The sequence below is a fragment of the Podarcis muralis genome, chromosome 17 (assembly GCF_964188315.1).
Source record: "Podarcis muralis chromosome 17, rPodMur119.hap1.1, whole genome shotgun sequence".
Taxonomy (NCBI): Eukaryota; Metazoa; Chordata; class Lepidosauria; order Squamata; family Lacertidae; genus Podarcis; species Podarcis muralis.
This window is the reverse complement of record NC_135671.1, coordinates 29340735-29362127: the sequence shown is the minus strand read 5'-3', so window position 1 is coordinate 29362127 and position 21393 is coordinate 29340735. Positions and strand designations below refer to the sequence as shown.

The 21393-nt window shown below is 40.5% G+C and overlaps 1 protein-coding gene across 5 annotated transcripts in view; it reads left to right on the top strand.

Moving 5' to 3' along the window:
* The window catches only part of RFX3 (regulatory factor X3), a 122045-nt gene that overhangs the window by 78938 nt on the left and 21714 nt on the right, over positions 1-21393 (top strand). For all 5 annotated transcript variants that reach the window (XR_013391171.1, XM_077921550.1, XM_077921551.1 and 2 more), the window contains 6 exons: positions 5801-5982; positions 8953-9072; positions 13814-13935; positions 15541-15653; positions 16165-16280; positions 16710-16864. Coding sequence is in view for 4 of the 5 variants with exons in the window: in XM_077921550.1 (XP_077777676.1) it covers positions 5801-5982; positions 8953-9072; positions 13814-13935; positions 15541-15653; positions 16165-16280; positions 16710-16864 (808 nt within the window). In the remaining variant the exon portion in view is untranslated. The remainder of the gene's footprint in view (positions 1-5800; positions 5983-8952; positions 9073-13813; positions 13936-15540; positions 15654-16164; positions 16281-16709; positions 16865-21393) is intronic.

Sequence of the window (21393 nt, the reverse complement as noted above, 5' to 3'; positions counted from 1 at the left end):
GTATCTCTCTTTATTATTTCTCATGCAATCTCCCTCCCATGCAGCCAAGTGGGGATGCTCTTGTGGTGGAGCAAAAGCCTCCCCTCCAAGCCAGACAGGGGTCACCTGGAATTCTGTAGTGGGACTCCAACATCCCTCTGCAGAGAGTCCTTGCCATATGAGGACTGTCTTCATATACAGCCTGCCTCTCAAGATGGCAAGTGTTTTGCCACTTTGTAAAATGGCGTTAATTCCCATATATTCATTACACAAAAGCCAGGTCTTTTAATCCATTGGCATCTTAAACACTTTCTTTTTATATATACAAAATTGTGCACCTGGAGGAGAGCCATAGATATGGAAAAGGGCATGTCTGGTGTCTCACAGGTACACCAGCTTCTGTTTCTTCAGGAAGAAATGCGTTGTTGAGCTTTGGTGACCTAGCCTCAGGTTCTGTACCTCCTGATGTGTCGAACTGAGCCCAGGGCTGCCTCTGGGGAACAACCAAGGAGAGTCAAGGGCTTGGTTCATGGGGTCCATATGCTTGTCGTTTCTGTATGCTCATAAACCCATGACCTTTTGAGTCGGCCTAACTTATTTTTATCCTCAGTGCTGTTGTCGTACCTTTGTGTTTTCCCACTCCTCCATCCCACAAGTTGGCCCCGCTCAAAAATCTGTAAATATTGTTCAGCTCTCATCATGCCATCTCATTATTGTTAAATCACAAAGCTTGTATGTTTCAAGTCTTGCAGATGAATGAATGCTTTTCTAACATGTGTTTGCATGAAAAAGTATCTTAAAAGAAGCATAACTATGGAAATGAAATTTCCAAATATGTGATTATCTCAAAATTAACTAATTGTGTATACAGTGGATGCTCGGGTTGCGAACGTGATCCGTGCGGGAGGCACGTTCGCAACCAGCAGCATTCGCAACCTGCAGCGGCGTGTCTGCGCACACGCGGGTCGCACTTCTGTGCATGCACAAAGCGTGATTCTGTGCATGTACAAAGCGTGATTTCGTTTCCTGCTTGGCAGGGGGTTGGACTCGATGGCCCTTGTGGTCTCTTCCAACTCTATGATTCTATGATTCTAGTACTTTTGCTCATGCGCAAGCGCCAAAACCCAGAAGTAACCTGTTCTGGTACTTCCGGGTTCGGCGCGGTGTTCAACCTGAAAACGCGCAACCTGAAGTGTCTGTAACCCAAGGTATGACTGTATATAAAAAGCTGGTTCAATTCATTCAAGAATTTACCTGCTGGCGTATAAGTAAACTGCAACCACATTTCCTGAAATGTGTTGGTAAATCTGACAAAAATATATTATTTGTTATTTTTCTGTGTTTCCTTGTTTCACAGAATAAGTATGCAGAAAAATAATTATACCCTGTGCCTTGCTGTGCTATTTCCAGGGTAAAGTAAAGCAAAGCTAAGTCATTGTTCCAAAGCAGGGTATTTTGTGAAGTTCTGTTTTGTAGTAGTGTGGCCCATATAATCCATGACTGAAAATCTCATAGCTTTATGTGAACATATATTTCCAGAAAAATAAAGCAATATACCTAACATTACATTTCATAGTTTACATAATCCATAGAGTTTTCAAAATTCTTTGTTTAAATATTATTTGAATGTTTCCTTTTGGAAATGGACCATTAGGATATATAAAAAGGATGCCATTTTTATTAGTGAAAGAATGGTTACTTGTCTCAAAAATACAACATGTATGAAATAAATACTCCCCCCACCCCGCCAGTTTTATAATCCCAAAATTCATTGATGTGTCTACAAACCTGATCCAGACCCCTCCTTAAAATTAAGTTTTGAATGTAGAGATCTTTTAGACTTAGCGGTTATACAGGGATGACATTCAGTAGATGGGATACTAGCACTTAGTTTAATAGTATTTTAAATCTCTGTTTTTATCTCACCTCACCTCTTTTTATGTGTATGGTAATTACCAGTGTGGCTGAGAATTAGGTGGAAGGGTGAAGGTTGAAATTGGGTGAAGGGAGGTAAATTTATTGGATTAACTTATTTTTGCACATCATAACAATATTTGACTAAAATTTAAATTCAAAACTTCTTTGAAACAGACTATCATAATGGTGACTTATAATGCCAATGCTTAGCACTTTATGGTTGTATGGCATGGTTTTACAACATGGTCTTAATGCTGTTAGCTTGTGTTTTCTTTAAATTATTTGTATGTTGGGCCAAGTACTAATGCTTTCTTATTTTTGTGGCTTTCTCGTTATTTTGATGCCCACTCCCTGTTTGTACCCAGCATCAGATATTTGGAGGCATAGGCATCTGAGCATGAAAATTCTGTATAGCTATAATGCTAATGGTCATTGCTAGACCTATTCTGCATGAATTTGTGTCGGAGTAGTTGCTGGTTACTAGAGAGGCATCATCTCTTACTGTTTCAAAGGCAAGTTTAAGCTTTTTATGCTACATACCGCCCTGTGATCTTCAGATGAAGAGCGGTATATCAAAATAATCATAATAATAATCCTGTCCACCTACTACTAGCATTCATGCAAGAGAGCTGTTGCCTTGCTCATTTTTGGAGGTCCATGCTTCCAAATATGTAGAGCTTAAATTTATTATTTCCACTGTAACATTTTCTGTGGCCTGAATCACCATCCTCTGCTCCACCCCCAGTTTTATAATCCAAAGCAACTGGACCTTTGTCCGTGAAATGTGTGTGTCCTAAAGCAAAAGTCTTTATTCAGAACATTGACTGCACTGCCAGCTATGACTATTGCAAGTAACCGTTATAGTATGTCAAAAGTAAAGTTTTTTTGTAAAATGTATTTAAAATTAATCATAGTATGTTGTAATTCATCTATGGGGGGAAATGTCAAATGTTACATTTATAATTTAATTGGGAAGTGTTCTGTGGTTTTTGCAATTCCATTTCGGTATTTCCCTTTGGGATAAATAGCAATAGAATATCTGCTTTAATCTATGCTGATTAATTCTAATGAGTTAAGTGCAAAGTTTGAAAGCTATGATGGTTCCTGTCCTCAGATATGCTTATGTTAGCTCATTAGTGAAATAAATAAGTGTTTTTAATACACCAAGGTAAAGGTTACCATTTCCCTTGACATACCGTCATAAGTTATATGATCATAGTGGTACATAACTAATTTGAAAGAGATTTGTGACAAATGAGATACCTTGAAATAATATTGGGTACATGAACTAAAACAAGGAAGAAAGAACGGGCCGGATCCAGAGTTCCCCTCTGCAGAGGCTTGCTTGCGGAGTGCTCCAGGCCACGTCCCCACTTCCCTCTCTCTCTGTTTCCTAAAACACTGCTTTGGGGGCACAATCCAGAACAGTGGGGGCGTTGCAGGAGGCTGCAGCGGAAAATGGTAATTGTGGGAAATAGCCTGCCCTCCCCGGGATCTCAGTTCTGTTCGTGAAAGGGACACTCTGGATCTCTTGTTTGACAGGCTTTGAACAAACAAACAAGCCATATCTCAGTTGCGTGGAATTCCCAGGCACAGCACAACTATTTCCATTTTTATATTAGCAAGAACAGCAGCAATAAGAACAGCGTCAAGAAATATACAATGTATACAGCTTTTTAGAGGGTTCGTAGTGTTTATAACATTCTTTACAACAGCACTGTAACTCAGGTCAGTGTTATTATCCTTTGATAATAATGAGTGGCTGAAGCTGAGAGTTGCTGGCATGCCTTAGGTCTAAGATGAAATTTGAATCCAAAAGCAGATTTATGACTATAACTTCTGAGGGTCATCTGCCTCTACTTTTTGAGGAAACATCTAATCCAGTCTGACATGGCAACAGGGTGTCAAGGAAGCCAGAGGTTGGGGGTAGCACAGTGGAACACCACTTAGGATAAGAAGTGGACCGGCCAGCATCCTTCATTTTGTTGCTGTGTTGGCTGGGAGACAAGATGCCAGGCATGATGGGCCAAAGGGAGAGAGCAGTCCTTCTGGTCGCCCCCAGTACCCTCGGGACCTCTCATCTGGCTGCCCTGTTAACTTGATTTCCCCGTGAAAGTCTCATTCTGGCTGCTGGTGGCCAGAAGAACCTTTCCTTCGTCAGCTGATCCCTGATAGCCTTTCCACAGCCTTCGTTTACAGCAGCACTGCAGGAAGATTTTAACCTCTGGATAGTCATTGCAGGAGGCATTTCTTGGGGGTTCTGCTGAAGGTTTCTGGTGGGGCTTTTGTCATTCAAGCTGGTCTGGTAACTAGAGGGCACTAATAGGGAGATGGCTAATGACAGGGGGCATGTCTTCTGCTTGATTTATAGTTTGTTCAGCAGATGGCCTGGTTACTACAGCCCCAAAACCTTGCTGTCTACACCAGAGGGTTTCAACCCTTCTGAGTCCATGACTCCCTTGACCAGCTACATTCTTTTTTGCAGCTCTCCTGTGGGGCTCAGGAATCCAGTTGTGCCTGCAGGGCTGGCAGCCTCTCACCCTTTTTCAAACACCTTCCCTTGTGGAGTGTTTCCTCAGCCTCCTCTCCTCCCCCCTCTCCTTGGGAGTCCTCTGAGCAGCCACTGGAGATTATAGCAAGGGCTGCTGAAATAAACAGCTGTCTTGGGGAGGCAGAGACGCCAGAGGGCATCAGAGGAGGGAGGGAAGGGAAGAGGGACAGAGAGCAGTGTTGCCATGGCACCCTTGACCATCCTTCAAGGCACCCCATGGTGCCACAGCACACTGGTTGAAAATCACTGTTCTACACCAAACAGCTTGGAACAGCTAATCAATAAGTATACCTAGCCATGTGTACCTCTCCCATTCCTATATATCTTACTAAAAACTACCAATCCTCAAAGACTGGTTGAACATTTCCCCCCTCCACTAGAATGTAAGATGGAAAGCTAATCCAAGGTTTCCTAGTGGAGTTTACTTCTAAATAGGAATGTATAAATTTGTGCTGTAAAAGTTTTTTTCTTATTGAAACTGTCTAACAAATTTAAGTGGTTTGATTATTTGGATCACGATACTTTGTTTCTGTCTCAGTACTTGCAATCTGCTCTGCGTAGATTGTATAATTTTGACATAGCTTCCATGTGCCCCTCAACAGAGGACCATGAATGATCATGTAAATCCCAAATAAAGTAGCCTAAAGCAGGGATAGGGAAACCTCTGGCCCCCGGGATGGACTCCCAGCTCCCACCACCTCAAGCCAGCAGGGCCAATGGACAGGGATGGGGGGGTTGTACATTGGTTGCCCATACTTGGTCCAAAGGAAGCCCAGCTTTTTCACAAGACCCAGTTTGGTTTTCAGTGAAATTGGACCTCTCTCTCTCCCTTTCCCCCTCTCTTTTTCACTAGTAGGAGCAGGATCTGATCCAGAATCTTCAGCAGTTATAAAAACAAAAGTTATTCAAGTAAATACTACAATATTTGTTATCTTGGTAATCTAATGATACAGAAGCGTGGATAAATGTTACCAGTACTTCATAAGAATATTTTCCTTTTTGATTGTGTGACTTATTTTCAGGGTTGCTCTTATTCGCTCAAGTGCTAACACTTTGCCTGAAAGTCTAGGTCAGTGCACATGGAATTAACATGTTGCTACTTAAAGTAATTTATATTGCCTGAGGCCACAAGTCTTAAGAATTCTGCTGTTTCTCTATTTGTAAAGCTATTTTAAGATGATGTAATGCTTTTAGAATTTCTGTGGAGAATTACCTGGAGCTAAAGAAAGATGTGTCCAGCTAAACAGAGAGAGTTATTTTTGTTCTTTCATTATTTCAACACTAATGAAGGCATAACTGTTCTGCAAAGTTATGTTGAGCTCATTTTTCTTCTTTGTTCCCAATTTGAAATAGCTCCAGTGGCTTTTAGACAACTATGAAACAGCAGAAGGAGTGAGCCTCCCCAGAAGTACCCTCTACAACCACTACTTGAGACACTGTCAGGAGCATAAATTGGACCCTGTCAATGCTGCCTCTTTTGGAAAACTAATAAGGTCAATTTTCATGGGCCTACGAACCAGAAGATTGGGAACCAGGTTAGTGTAAGGAAGCAAAGTTCTGAGTTAACGGGACAGAGTGTACTCCCTCTAATAGCAAATTTAGTGCTCCAGTAACAATAGACATGAAGCAAAAAATGATCATTGAGAAACAAAAGGTGGGAATCTGCATGTTCAAGAAAACCCCAAATTGCAGAAGTACAAAAAATGTTGTTGGTTTGTTTTTGTTTTTGTTTTAAAAAAGACCTAAAGCCCCCCTTCCCTCCAGTCTCAGTTTGCAGTGATTGGCCAGTGATTGGCAGTCTGGTGGTTAGTCAGAGGAGACGTGATAGAGCTTTATAGATGAGTGGAGAAAGTGGATGAAGAGATTTTTTTCTTGCCCTCATAATATTAGAGCAAAGGGCAATTCTGTGAACCTTATGGTGGGAGATTCAGGACAGTCAAGGTCTTTTAACTTAGCACAGAATTAAACCATGGAATTTTCAATCACAGTATCTGTGTTCACCACCACTAATTTGTTCTTGCAGGATAAGGCTATTAATGACTGCTTATTAACTGTATATTAATTGTAATATTACTTATTAGCTATATATTCCTTCTTGCTCAAGGTAGTTTACATGGTTCCCCCTCATCCTTCTTCCTTTTTATCTTCACAGCAACCCTGTGAAGTAGGTTAGACTGAGAGAGAGTCCAACTAGAACTCTAAACTAGAACACTGCTGTTTGGAATAAGGTTGTGGTGCAACTCCCACAACAAAATGCTGTAAAAATAAAGTTTGTGCAATTGTCTAAATGTACTGCCCAGTTCATTAAAATGTGTATTAAGCACTTTCTTCTCCCATATTGCTCTTTAAGACATTGCCAAAGCACCAGCTTCTATCAAGCATTCTAAGAGGTACATATATTAATTAGTACATGCAAGCTATATTATTCATTGCAGCATGTAAGGTGCTTCATTTAACAAATGGCCTTAGATTAAATATGGACAAAATGCTTCTGTCCATTTTTCCAAATGTTACACCTCATTTTTCTGAATGAATCAGCCCCCTTTCAAGCAAGCTGTCCTTGGAACAAAGGTGTACGGTTTGCAGATTCAGCCTGTGTAAGAAACGTCAACAGCCCAGATAACATGCATTTCAGAATACAAGGGTACTTTGTGTATTGTCACAGCTGATTGTATGCCTTGAATGCTCTACAGTAAATGTTTCAATTGCTGCCATATGGATGAAACCAGCAGCATGTGGAATGTGAACAAACTTACATAGAATAATAGTGAAGGACTTATGAGCTACTTGTGCCTGTAGTGCCAGATTCAGGCAGGATCATTAACTGAAGAAAGGCAGCCCACAGCTTCTTTGGATACAGCTGGTTGCAGGAAGGCATGGCACACAGACAGGGATTCTACTTCTGATAATAGGCATGTCCTAAGATGTGCTTTGCTCAGCCTGCCTGTGCGTAGAGCACATTGCAGTAGTCCAAGCTGGAGATAACTAGAGCATGCACCACTCTGGCGAGACAGTCTGCGGGCAGGTAGAGTCTCAACCTGCGTACCAGATGGAGCTGATAAACAGCTGCCCTGGACACAGAATTGACCTGTGCCACCATGGACAGTTGTGAGTCCAAAATGACTCCCAGGCTGCGCACCTGGTCCTTCAGGGGCACAGTTACCCCATTCAGGACCAGGGAGTCCCCCACACCCGCCCGCCCCCTGTCCCCCCAAAACAGTACTTCTGTCTTGTCAGGATTCAACCTCAATCTGTTAGCCGCCATCCATCCTCTAACCGCCTCCAGGCACTCACACAGGACCTTCATCGCCTTCACTGTTTCCAGTTTAAAAGAGAGGTATAACTGGGTATCATCCACATATTGATGAACACCCAGCCCAAACCCCCTGATGATCTCTCCTAGCGGCCTCATATAGATGTTAAAAAGCATGGGAGAGAGGACAGAACCCTGAGGCACCCCATAAGTGAGCGCCCAGGGGTCTGAACACTCATCCCCCCCCCCCACTTTCTGGACACGGCCCAGGAGGAAGGAGCTGAACCACTGTATAAGAGTGCCCCCAGCACTGTAACTGAACACTTGAGGACATGGCACTGGTCTCGGAGCAGACCTCTTGACTAAGGTGGCTCTTCTTGAGTTAGAGGGTGGTGTGCTCACCCCACACCTCTTTAAGGATCCAGACTGACACCTGGAGATGGTGCCCCATATCCAGAACATAGCAACAGTTATGATTATATAGGCAGTGAGTAAATCTCCCTCTGGTCTCCCAGGCTCAGTCCCTCGTACCACCCTCAGAGGAGAGAGAGAGGAGACCTGTGCCAAGTATATGCAAAGGTGGCTGCCTTTGGGTGGCCACCATATACACAGCATTTGTTCATCCCCCTTGGGGGGGGCACAAAGTGGGTCCCCGTGAAAATGGTGTCCTTGCATTATTGCTTGCGAATTTTTTGCCCAGTGTGAGCAACTTCCTTTTGATCTTAAGTTTTTGTCACAAAAGGAAACTTACAGTAAATAGTTAAAGACAAAATAATTGCAATTTCTCTCCCCCACTCCATCCCTTCTCTTTCATAAATTAGTAACACTGGTTGAAATCCTATACGCACTTAGCCTCCTTAAATTCTATTGACATTCTGAGATCAAGCCAACTAACTATGTATAAAGCTAAATACATTCCTTAATCATTAGAGTAATCTACAGTCCCCTGCTGTTTGGGCCATTTTCTATTTGAGTGGTAAAAACCTTGTCAAGAGACCAATATGTGAAATGATTGTGAAATATTTGCAGTTGTAACTAAGTGAATATCTAATACTCAGCTAGCTTCCCATTCTGCTGGGACTAAATTGGCTGCATAGGATTATTTTTGCAGAGTTCAGAGGAAAGCAGCCAAATTGAACAACAGTCTGAGATACAATTCAGATCTAAAATATTTAAGAACAACCCAAAGGGATCACATTTGCGTTTAGGTTGTGTACATTCCCTTGTTTTTAATATTTGCTTTTTCCCAAAGGGGGAACTCCAAATATCATTACTATGGGATTCGTGTCAAGCCAGACTCCCCTCTAAATCGGCTACAAGAGGACATGCAATATATGGCTATGAGACAACAACCCATGCAGCAGAAACAAAGGTACAGTCCTGCCAAGCTGACCAGACCCCTTAGAAACCAGCATCTTTTTCTGCATCTCTCTATCGCGGGAGTGTTTAGTCAGGGAGCAGTAACCTCTCCTTTTATTAGACCACATAACTTCTCTAGCTGAAAGTTTACCTGCAGTTGCCTCAATCTTACACCCTTTTAGACACTACGTAAAACCTTACCTTTTGGGTTGGGCTTTTAGATGCTGATGCGTTAAGTGGTTTTTGTAATGTTGTTAATTATGTAATTTCTGAGAATTATTTTCATATTTCTGTTTATTTTGTGTTAAGTTTTTATATTACCTTATTTTCAAAAGCTGGCCTGTGACTATTATTCATGAAGGTTGGTATAAAAACAAACAAACAAACAAACAAACAAACAAACCACCTTTTATCTGGAGAGAAATAGTTTTGCTTAAGGGCATTATCTCATATTTTTGTATCAAAATTGAGTGAGGAGTGGTTAAATGTAAAAGTGTTTGTGTTTCTAGAATCTCCTAAACTTAAGAAGAGAATTTGGCCTTTAATGAGAGGAGATAGAATTATGTGTGCCACCCTATGGCTAAGTTTGGAATGCTTTTTTTTATAAAAAAAAAGCTGAGATCCAATGCCATGCCGGCAGACATGACAACATTTCCCTTCCTCCCTGCTTCCCCCCCCCCGCCCCCGGTGAAAAAAATCTGTTGTGGAAGGTCTTCCAGTGCTCCAGAGCAGATTTTGGGGGTGCCTGGCAGGCTGCAAAACAGGAGGGCAGGGAGGGTAACTCTCATTTGCACAAGTGGATGTTTGTTGTGGAAGCAGGATGGGTCGGGAAGGAAGTAAACACGACTTTATGAATGCTTTGTGCTGCTTTTAACTTAGAGCATTAATGCACAGTATACAGAATTTGTGATGCACCATTTGAAACTATGAAGGATGAGTGGAATTGCTTGTTGTGTTGTGGAATAAACTGCTTACATCAAAAAGGGAAATGTTATTCAAAACAAGTCCTTTGAACATATTAATTCCAGGTCTGGTCAGAAGTCTCAATGCAGGGTGTGGGAATGAAGGAGAGATCCATGTATACAACCATAATTTTATTTAGCTTTGTAAAAGAGCAGCATGACTCCATCCTACCTAAAGTGGTCACTGGATTCTGGCCAGAATCTCCACTTGAACGCATCTGGTAAAGCCGTGGGCGAATCTAGTGTAATTCCTCACATTATTTCCAAACTGAGTTGATGTACGTCTGAGCCAGTTCCCTCAGTGAGCTGAGGAGCACTTTCTGAACATTTTGCTTTTTTCAAGTAGCACATATCCATTTACTTGTCAAATTATTATTTTTTAAGATACTCTTACAAAGCAACTAGAGACAGCATGTAACATTTGTAGGAAGGCAAATTGTAACATTTGTAGCAAGGCAAATAGGAGGATTGCCATTTTCCGTGTTTTAAAAGCTAGCACCCACTTCTCTCAGCCATACTTGTGCACTTCCACTATGTTTCTAGAGTGAATAAATATGCAGCAATAACACCAAATAACATTTTCAAGTGTTCCTTCCTGTAACTGGTTTGTCAGAGGAACGAAGAAACAGAACATGCCTAATGGAACAATTGAGTCTAGAGTGTATCGAAACTCAAGTTTCTAAAAACAAGGAATGCTTAAGACGTTAGCACTTTGAGAATTCCAGTAAGAACTTAGCTGCATCTCCCACACGAGTAAATATCCTTCAAAGTTTGCACATTTCCCAATTTTGTGATGCAGCTCTCAGCTCAAAAAACATGCAGAAAAAGATTTTAAAATTAATATTTTAAGATAGAATAAGTTTAGAAATGTTGTATTTTATGAGAAAATGTTGTTGTTGTTATTTACTGAATTTTTATACCGCCCTAAACCTGAGGGTATTTCATAAGAAAATGCATGCAAGTATGTATTTAAATGCAACTTTTTCCAGGCAGATTTTGATTGCTGACTTATGAATCAACACATGCAAATGTCATCTTGACTGAAAGTAGGCAAATCTATCCATCTCTTTTTTGCAGGTCAGCCCTGTTCAGCGGATTATGCCATGGCAGTTTTATTGGGCAGTAGATATTTTCTTTTGGGATGGTATCTCACTAGCCATTGCTAGAAAGGCAATGCTGTAAAGAGCTGGGCGTTTTTAGTCTCTGTGTTGTGGGGATATCTGATGAAACCCCAGTGCATGGATTGACTTTATATTTGAATCTACTTAAGTGCCACAGAGCAGGGAAGGAAGGAAGGAAGGAGGAGAGAAAGGTCTTCATTCTTGTGCAAGTGTTGCACTCAGTGTTGCTGCAGGTAGGAAGAAGAGTCTGAAGATGGGGGGGGGGGGGCTTTTCATGAGGAAGTTGAGAAAAACAAGACCAGGATGCCTAGTGACTGAAGGAGCAGAGAAACGTCAGGCCCCAGTCGGAGGTCCAAGGAAGGAAGCTGAGGCAGGGTGAAGAAAAGAGAGATCCCAGAAAAACCAGCAGAACATCCAGAGAGTGGAAGGAATGGGGAGAATGAGATGGGGATGCAAACATTCTTCCATGGGGGTTATGGGGAAATATTGGTGGAACCTGAAAGCTCACGGAGGCCAATGGCAGATCAGATCGATTTGCAATGGCCACTTCAGGCAGGGCTTTAGTAAGACTGGAATAGCCATTAGGTGGAAGATAAAAGAAGTGAGAGCTGGACCATAAAGAAGGCTGATCGCCGAAGAATTGATGCTTTTGAATTATGGTGCTGGAGGAGACTCTTGAGAGTCCCAGGGACTGCAAGAAGAACAAACCTATCCATTCTTGAGGAAATCAGCCCTGAGTGCTCACTGGAAGGACAGATCGTGAAGCTGAGTCTCCAATACTTTGGCCACCTCATGAGAAGACTCCCTGGAAAAGACCCTGATGTTGGGAAAGATGGAGGGCACAAGGAGAAGGGGACGACAGAGGACGAGATGGTTGGACAGTGTTCTCGAAGCTACCAGCATGAGTTTGACCAAACTGCGGGAGGCAGTGGAAGACAGGAGTGCCTGGCGTGCTCTGGTCCATGGGGTCATGAAGAGTCGGACACGACTAAACAACTAAACAACAACAACAACAAAAGAAGTGCATCCTGAAACCACTGATCTGTTTGGGAGAACTTTATTTTTTATTTCTTCCTGCACTGCTGGGAGCAGCATCTTCAGTGGAAAGTGCACATGTTCTTTTGTTTCACTGGAGAAAGCAAGCACAACTAATTTAAATTTGGAGCATTTTAACTTTCTTTCTCGGCGACTCTGCAATTAGAGACCACCATAATGTGCATAGGAGACAAATTCCACGTGCTTCTTTCCAGACGTTTCTTAGAAAATTTACTCAAAAAGGCATTTTATATCTCAGATGCTTTACTGCTCTCAACTTTTTAAATTGTTGTAGGTAGTCAAAATGCCTGGAAAATAATCTGAATAATGGTTCTTTCAGATTCGTTATATAGAAATCTCTCATTATTTAAATACTGCACTTCCTGATGTTCAGGTGCTACTTTACTGTAATAATAAATCAGTACATATTGAGAGCTAGCGTTCAGTAATTAACATCTTAATATCTACAATAACTGCAAATGATGACAAACATTCTTTTGTGCCCTACTTGTGAGAAATAGTTCTAAAATGATGATTCATTGCTAATTTAGTTTCTGTCTTCCCACAAAGATTCATATTGAGTCAACATTGTTTTATTGATCACTATGCTTCGCTCTAATGTTTTTCCTCAATGTTGCTAAATTACTAAAATTAGCTGCCTGTTTCATATGACGACCACCAGCTTTTATCTGTGTGTGCCTTTAATTTGCAAAGTTCAGAACGTTCCTAACATAGAGAAAGATTTGAGGTGGAAGGAGTGGGATGGGCATGCAAATGTACAAGATTCAGCTGACTGTGGTACTGCAAGTCACTTTTATTCCATTATGTGATATATAGTTGTAGCCCTCAGACAGTTTTGTTTTTATTTCGTGGTTCCTGTTGCTGAGTTCATGTTCATGGGTTGACTTCCTTATTAGACTAACTGCATTAATCAGTAAGTCAGATGATGGAAGGCAGTAAATTGTATAGCACCATCCTTTTAAAGTAAACAGCCCAAAGATGTTTGTGTTAGAATCAACATGTGCAATTTGGGCGACTGCCAAAAATCTGGACTCATTCAGTACTATGTTAATTAAGTAATTGTCCATATGTGTGTAATATAGTGCAGAGTTAAGTGAATGCAAACTGTCATGGCTACACGCACTTTAAGTTATGTGCGTGTTGCTTCTTCCCATATTTAATTTCCAAGAAATCAAATGCAGTTGCTTAGGTTAAACAGGCTAAGGAAAAGTGGTACAGAAAATGAGTGGGAATTGAGGAAACTGAGATAGGCACCTTTACTTTTACTGCTAACTTTGTGTACTAAAAAAAAAAGTGAGCCAGAAATACAAATCATCTATGCTTTTGGGGTTTTGTTTTTACCTAATACATAAACAAGTTCAGCATCCAAGTGTTTGGACTGTTACTGAAAAATTATGTAAGGTGCTTTTCTGTGGATTGATCAGAACATCAAAGTACAGCTTTGGATAATCATAATTCTCTCCCCTACCCCCAGAATAAATTTGAGTTTCCTGATAAATTTTTAACCAACGTCTGCCAGCTATGTCACAAGGTGTTGCTAAAATCAACTTTATAGTCTGAGAGATGGAGAAAGAAAAGGATAATTTTGTGATTTGTTGCATGTGATATATTCTAGGTACAAGCCTATGCAGAAAGTGGATGGAGTCACAGACGGTTTCACAACAAGTGGTCAACAGACAGGCACATCTGTTGAACAAACTGTAATTGCTCAAAGTCAACATCATCAACAGTTTTTGGGTATGTAGGAAGAATATTGTACTAGTGTCCAAAGAAAAATAACTTGTATAGTTAAGAATCAGAACAAAGTTTCTCTTGAAGCTGATCCAGAGTTAACTAACTGAGGAGTGTAACCATTTGTATGAGTTTAACATTATGCAAACATTAAGTTTCTAACAAGGGTATTGAGCTTAATTAAAGCTGTCATTCATTCTAGAAACAAAGAAATTCATATCCTTACCATGACTTTGCAGCCAAGGCTCATACAAAGAATTTGGTGGGACTGTTGTCTTTGCACATACATACTATTTTGACAATATATGGGATGAAATACTTCAGACTTATTTATCTGTACCCTCAGCCCGTGTGGCCTGATCACACCTCTGATAGAGAGCATCTTGGAATCCCTTGCTGAGCCAGGCTAGTGTCACAATTGCTACTACATGGATATAGACTGGGAATATGTTCCAAAAACTACTACCATACATACATGAAGTATACTTATTTAATATTGCTAACATAATTGTCATTGAATTAAGACACAATTGAACTTCACATGTAATAGTGAAACCACCTATAATTAGGTAAAATCCAGCTATAATTTGCTCGTTGTTTTCCCTAAAGACCTTGTATAATATGCAATAATACATAGATATGTCTGGAAATATACCGTATTTTTTGCTCTATAAGACTCACTTTTTCCCTCCTAAAAAGTAAGGGGAAATGTGTGTGCGTCTTATGGAGCGAATGCAGGCTGCGCAGCTATCCCAGAAGCCAGAACAGCAAGAGGGATTGCTGCTTTCACCGTGCAGCGATTCCTCTTGCTGTTCTGGCTTCTGAGATTCAGAATATTTTTTTTCTTGTTTTCCTCCTCCAAAAACTAGGTGCGTCTTGTGGTCTGGTGCATCTTATAGAGAAAAAAATATGGTAACTACATAGGCAATAGGCACTGTACTAAATTAAAAGAAGCAAATATCAACTGGTATATTAAAATGTGTGTATTCACTGCATTGGATCCATGTGCCTTATGTGAGCAGGCAGGAAAGCACTTACGGAAGGCAGCCCTTTTGAGTTTTCCCCATGACACTGCCGCCTGCCCTTCCCCTGCCCCCTTCTAGAGGGACCCCCACCCTCCGGAGGGGCTTTTCAGGGGGCTACGGGGGGGCAGGAAGTCCCATTGAACCCACAGAGTTCTGCTCATCTATCTCTAAATTCAGGCCTCTTGTCTATTTACAGTTTTAACTAGGTTTTCAGACAGGTAAGTTATGCACCACTCGATCTTAGTATGATTACAGCTGGTTTAAACATTCAAAGAAGTAAGCTTCTCATTCAGTCAGAAATCCTAGAATTTGTGTAAGTATTTCTTAATTCCTATGGATCGAGCACATACAATTTAGCAGATCTGGCTCCCTTCGCTTAAGATTTTTAATTTAGAAGAATAAAATTTTGATTCCTTTTTAATTGCAACCTATTAAACATAAAAACCTTACACCTTCTCAATTTTTAGTCCAACACTTTGTGACCTTTCTGATATTTATTTCTTTGTATCATTAAATGTTTCCCTAATTAAAGTGGGATTGACACACACTGCAATATTTTTCTTTCATTGTGTTGCCATGGAAACAGATGCATCTCGAGCACTTCCAGAGTTCGGAGAAGTTGAAATCTCTTCTCTGCCAGATGGTACTACTTTTGAGGATATTAAGTCATTGCAGAGTCTCTATCGAGAGCACTGTGAGGTAAGAAAGGAGGATTTGACAATGGCTTCCTCTCATGCAGACCCTAAGGGCTCATGATGGGATGATACACAGGAATGCATCAGATACAGGAGGCTCTCCATTGCCTGAAAAGCAGAATATTGTGAAGAGAATTAACATTATGCTTGCTAAATTTATGTGTGTTTGGAAAACGTGGTTGTGGGCCAAAATACAGAGCGTTTCTGGAGGCTTGCTTTCACCCACTCAGGACAGTTGAGAGTAGATCAGCAATATGCCGATGCCAAATGTGTCTGTCTTTGGTTTGCTGTTGTGTTAAAATTTTAGTTATGAATATTCTATTAACTAAATTCAAAATACACAATCCTAGACAATTGATACGTCCTTTGATACATCCTAAGCATGTTTACTCAGAAAGAAGTCCCGCCGAATTTAGTAGATCATGCTCCCTTAAGTATTCAGGATTGCAGACAGACCGCTCAATATTTTTCATGCATTCTGTTAAAGAATACCGGTATCTGTGTTTTGTTTTTAGGCAATATTGGATGTTGTAGTGAACCTTCAGTTTAGCCTAATAGAAAAATTGTGGCAGACTTTCTGGCGCTATTCTCCCTCAACAACAACCGATGGCACTACCATTACTGAACCAAGGTTGGTAATCTTTTATTCAAGGTTTATGAATAGTTTTAGTGCTGTTTTCAAATAAAATAGAAATCTAAAATTTACATTCTAAATAGGAATGCTATCTCTGCAGTTCGTTACTAGATTAAATTGCCATGTTATGATAACTGCAGTTTATATTTGTACGCATACCATTTTATTTTATGGGAAGAGGCCCAGTTATTTTCTCATGAAATAATATCCAATCCAAAGACCATTCTTATCACTGCTGCTCTTTGACTAAAGCTCTGGAGGCCATGTACCAGCCATTATTACAACACTAAGTGCCTCAGGGCAGTTGGATGCGTTTCAGACATTCCTAATGTTTATTTTTAAAAACTTTGAATTCCATTGTTCTTCTTTTTTATCTTCATGTAAATGCATTTTCATTTATTCATTTGATACATTTGTTCACACCAGCAATCTGAGTGAAATAGAAAGTCGACTTCCGAAAGCAAAGCTGATTACTCTGTGCAAAAATGAGTCAATTCTGAAATGGATGTGTAACTGTGACCATGTGATGTACCAGACTTTGGTGGAGATTCTCATTCCTGACGTCCTTAGACCTATTCCTAGTAAGTTGACTATAGATGACGTCTTGTAAGGATTTCTTTTTCTTCTGGTGATCTTGTGACTTCAGTTCCTCCCAAGGAAACCTGTAGGAGTGACTTTAAAGACTTCAGAAGTAGCGTGGGTGTGCTCACTTTATTTACATGTTATAAAGGTATACCTTAAAATAATAAATACTGCTTAAAATATAACTCTGTGGTTTTGAAAAAAAGTAGCTTTCAACATGCTTGTGGTATATATCTGTTTTTGGCTGCCCTGGTAATGCACGCTTTGTCATAACGAAAACCCCCTCATTTTTTTGAGCAATTCCTCTAGTCCGCATGATAACATTAAAACGTTGAAGGCTTGAGTACATAGTTCTGTTCAAATGACACTGTAGCTGTAGCTTAAATGTGATGAGAATAAGCCACAATGAGCTCTGGGCTTGGGTGCCCAATCCGCCTGCTTTGTGGCCATGGAATTCAGAAGCTTTTGTTTCTTCTTTAGAGTAATTGCAGCTTTCCCTGTCATCCCAATCTGTTGTCAGTTGAAAATAGCAAACTTCAAACCATTTGTTCTTAAACGGGTATGTTTTAACAAGCCATAGTTTAGAGTTTGGATGACATGCTAAATGGAGGTTAGTTGAAATTGGAAATAAAGGCTCCCCAAACACAAGGTCCGTTGCCCCTCATTCTCATCAGGAACTATGATCTATGCATGATGTCCAGATACAGTCTGTGTCTATGTCAACTTTTGTTTTACACTGAATTCAGCAAGGTGAAGACCAAGCACATAGTGGCACTTGTGCAGTTGTGTAACATGTCAGGGTAATGAGTAATCAGAACTGAAAAGTAGCTTTTCAGTGGCCTGGTTTTACTGACATATAACCTGATTGCACATTTGTCTCTCTGTATGGTTGGATCAGAGTTTGCCCTGGTGCCTATAGAGGGATACCGTGCTAAACATGTTAGTTGAGCATTTGAATCCACTTGAACATATTACTTATAAAAGATTTACCGGAATTAGTTGGTTGCAAATCTTATTAGTTAACTGTATCATAAGAAATGTGAGACTAACATTTTATTTTCCTCATTCATTTCTCTAGTCACTCAATCTTTTATTTTAAAAAGCCAGGAGTGTCTCACAGGGTAGACTCACCATCTAATTGTAAATATTACACTTCAGCTAGACAGCCATTATCAAATAGTTATACTTATGAAAATTTCCCTTTTAGACATAGAATTATTCAGATTGTTGCAGTGTAGTTTGTTCTTGTTTGGTATAGAAAGTGATTTACTTTGGGTTCTAGCAAAGCTGATTTCCATTATAAAACATTATATGTGTTCTGGGCACTGTGATAAATACTTAGGAATTTATTTCCCATTAACAATAAAGGTTAACGGTTTCTGCGGGGGAGGAAATCCATATAACTGCACAAGCATTGTGTTCTTTCTGTGAACAATTATTTTGTAGTTCAGTTAGATGCACTCATGCCTCAAAGAGACCAGGAGCGAACAAAACTATTTTCTCTTGAAGGGATTATAAAAGCTACTGAGTTGTTATAGTTGTTACAAAATGTTCAGAAAAAATGCATATCCAATTTTGCAAGAACATGCTACTGCCCTTCACCTGCAAACAAGACAGAAGGAACCTTACTATTTATATCACTTGTGGCGCAAACCTGAGTGTTCTTATAAAACACAGTCTAAATGTCAATAATGCCTTCTACATTTTTCTGAAATTCAGAGAGTTGATATATGCAGATGTGTGACAATTGCTTAGCTTTTGAAACATGCAGTGAAAGCAACAGGCATGAAAGGATTTTGTTTGAAATTTGTGTAGTAGCATGGGTTGTGAAACGGAGACTCTTCTGGGTGACAATTCGACACCCTCAGAACCATTCTTGAACAAGACAAAGCCAACCAGGTTTAATTCAGATAGCTACCAACAACTCCTCACTGGGGGCGGGGGGGGCATCAATGTTCCTTGGGTATCCTCTCACTACTTATAGGTGGTTTGCCAACCTTCTGCTTGTTTCCTTTGTAAAATACAAAGCCATTTTCAGTAGTAGTCAGAAATGTCAAAGGAGAAAAGAGATTGATCCAAGAAAAGAATTTCTAGGATATTTGAAAGTTGCATTTTAACTACTGATTTGATTTCCTCTTGAATTATGAAATAGTAGTTTGAGTTCCTGTCTTAAAGATCAAAGAATCATAGTTACCTCAAATCAATAATGCAGAAAAGGCCCCCCCCCCAATTTATAAGCAAGATGGATGTGTAATGAAATCAACATTGTCAGGCAAGACTCCATCCTTCAAGGCAAATTTCTTTTTCAAAATATTGGACTGTCATACCTATTTCTTACATCTGAGGGGTCAAATGTAAGGTTGGGAAGCACCGAGAGACCCTTGAAGTGTGCCTTGGACCACATTGGGGATTCCTGCCGCATTATATAAGCCAGTGAACTGTCTTCAAGGGTTGGACATTGGTGCCTTTGTAGGGCAAATGGGCTGGTTTGCAAATGGCAGCAGCCTTTCTTCCTGCCTCTAGTTGAGTGGTAACAGTGCCAACAGGGGGCGTGGCGGGGGGTTCAGTGCCTTGGCATGGAGTGGAGCGGAGCCCTGGCCATTTGCCAGATGTGGAAGTGCATGGAGTAGATGGGGAAAGTCAGGCCAAGTTGCCAAGTGGTGGATGGAGGAGGGCAGTTGGTCGCATGTGGGCAGGGAGCTTAAACGGCAGGGCCTGAAGCCATTTTTCAGATGTTAGTGTCCAATGGAGATGGAATTTATAACCCTTTGGTGCTGAACTCAAGTGCAGTTGACTTCTGTGGAAAGAGTACGAATGTGGCCTTTGGGTATTTGCCAGGTGGAGAGTTTGGTCCTACAGTCTATTTGAGTTTCACACTCTTGCATTTGGTCCTTTCAGGAAACTGAATTCTTGTTAACTGAACCAAAGCTGCCATGATGGAGCATGTTTTTTTTTAAAAAAAATGTTGTTTTCATTGTCGCTCTACTTCTAAACCATCTCAAAGCAAAGTGATGGCTTTTAAATGTTTTAAGTAAATGAGTTTCTGATAGAAAATACTAGATTAGATTCAAAGGTACAGCATAGAAAAATGGAGAATTGTTCAGCATTGAGAGCAGAAGATAGAGTGGTCCAAAAATCACTGCCTTTTGACCCAATACTGGTTTCACCCTCAATATGGTTGCCGCATTTGATTCACAATAAATTCGCATTTGTAACTGAACCTTGCAAATGCGACAAAATATTGTCGAAAGCCATCACAAACATCTAGTCATGTTCCTAGGCCCCAAATACTGCTCTTTGAACACCAGAGAAGTAACTTTATTTGTTGCCCCATTAACGTTTTTGAACTTTTTGTGGTTCTAGCCTTAAGTCCTATTTCTGCATTCCAAAGAAAGCTTGAGAGCTTAAGCTAGAGGGAGGGCAGAGGCACATTGGGAAAGGGGCTTGCAAGCGTGTCCAGCTGAAGGTGCTTCAAAGCCCTGCTCAGACTCCCCCCTCAACGAGAGATGGCTGGTGACAAAGGAGGCCTCCCTCTGTAGTTCTGTAGATCTTCCTCTCCTACATTTCTGACCAATTGTCCGTTACCATTACAGGAAAATCTGTCAGTGTTCCCTGGCTATATTTTTTGAAGAATACATGGCTAAAAACATTAGGGTGTTAGGATGATTAAAAACAACAACTCCAAACCCCTCTAAATACCGGTAAATCGAAACCCAAATCCTGCAAGAGAGGTGGTTGGACTGTTAGACAACAGTGGTGTGCAAGGAGGATAGTGAAATTGCACAGAAATGAAGTCAACTCTTTTGGAGAAGAGGTTGGTCCGATAAACATGTCTGAGCAGATTTTGGAAGAGCACCAGGGCACTAGTTTTCTCATCCAAAGGGGGGGGGGCACATGTTCAAGTCCTGCCCCCTAGCACTCTCCTGTTCCTGCATTGAGAGCCTGCCATAAGTTAGAAGGCAAAGGTTAGCAGCAACAAATCTCCTCTTCTAGAGTCTCCCTGTGCAGTTTTTGACCCTGATTGTGCAGGGTTCTGTAGTCACTCCAGATAAACACTGTGTCCTGCAGAGTATCTTTCTTTCTAATACTTAGCTTCATAAATGCTTAAAAGAAAACAGACCGTTTTTCATATAGTTGTTACCGAAATAAACTTTTATTGTAAAGATTTGGTACAAATCTAGAGGAATTATGAAATTCAAATTGGAACCCCTTCTGAAATCTTCAGAAACCTGGAAATTCAGTTTGTCCTTTTTGTATAGTTTATTTCTGGTAGTTGGGGGGTGGGACTTCTTTTTGAGTGCTAAAACCTTGATACAAATATTTTCTTGCTTTTTTTGGTATCATATGTTAGTACCACTATGCAGGGACAATTTGAAATCACGTTAGAGATATTTTGTTCAGTACTCATATATGTGTGGGGCTTAAATAATCCTCAACTATCTAACATTACCTGTGTGTTTGCTTTTCTTTCTTTCGCATAGACAAACACACATCTAAAAACTATTTATTCCCCTGCAGTGATTGAGGA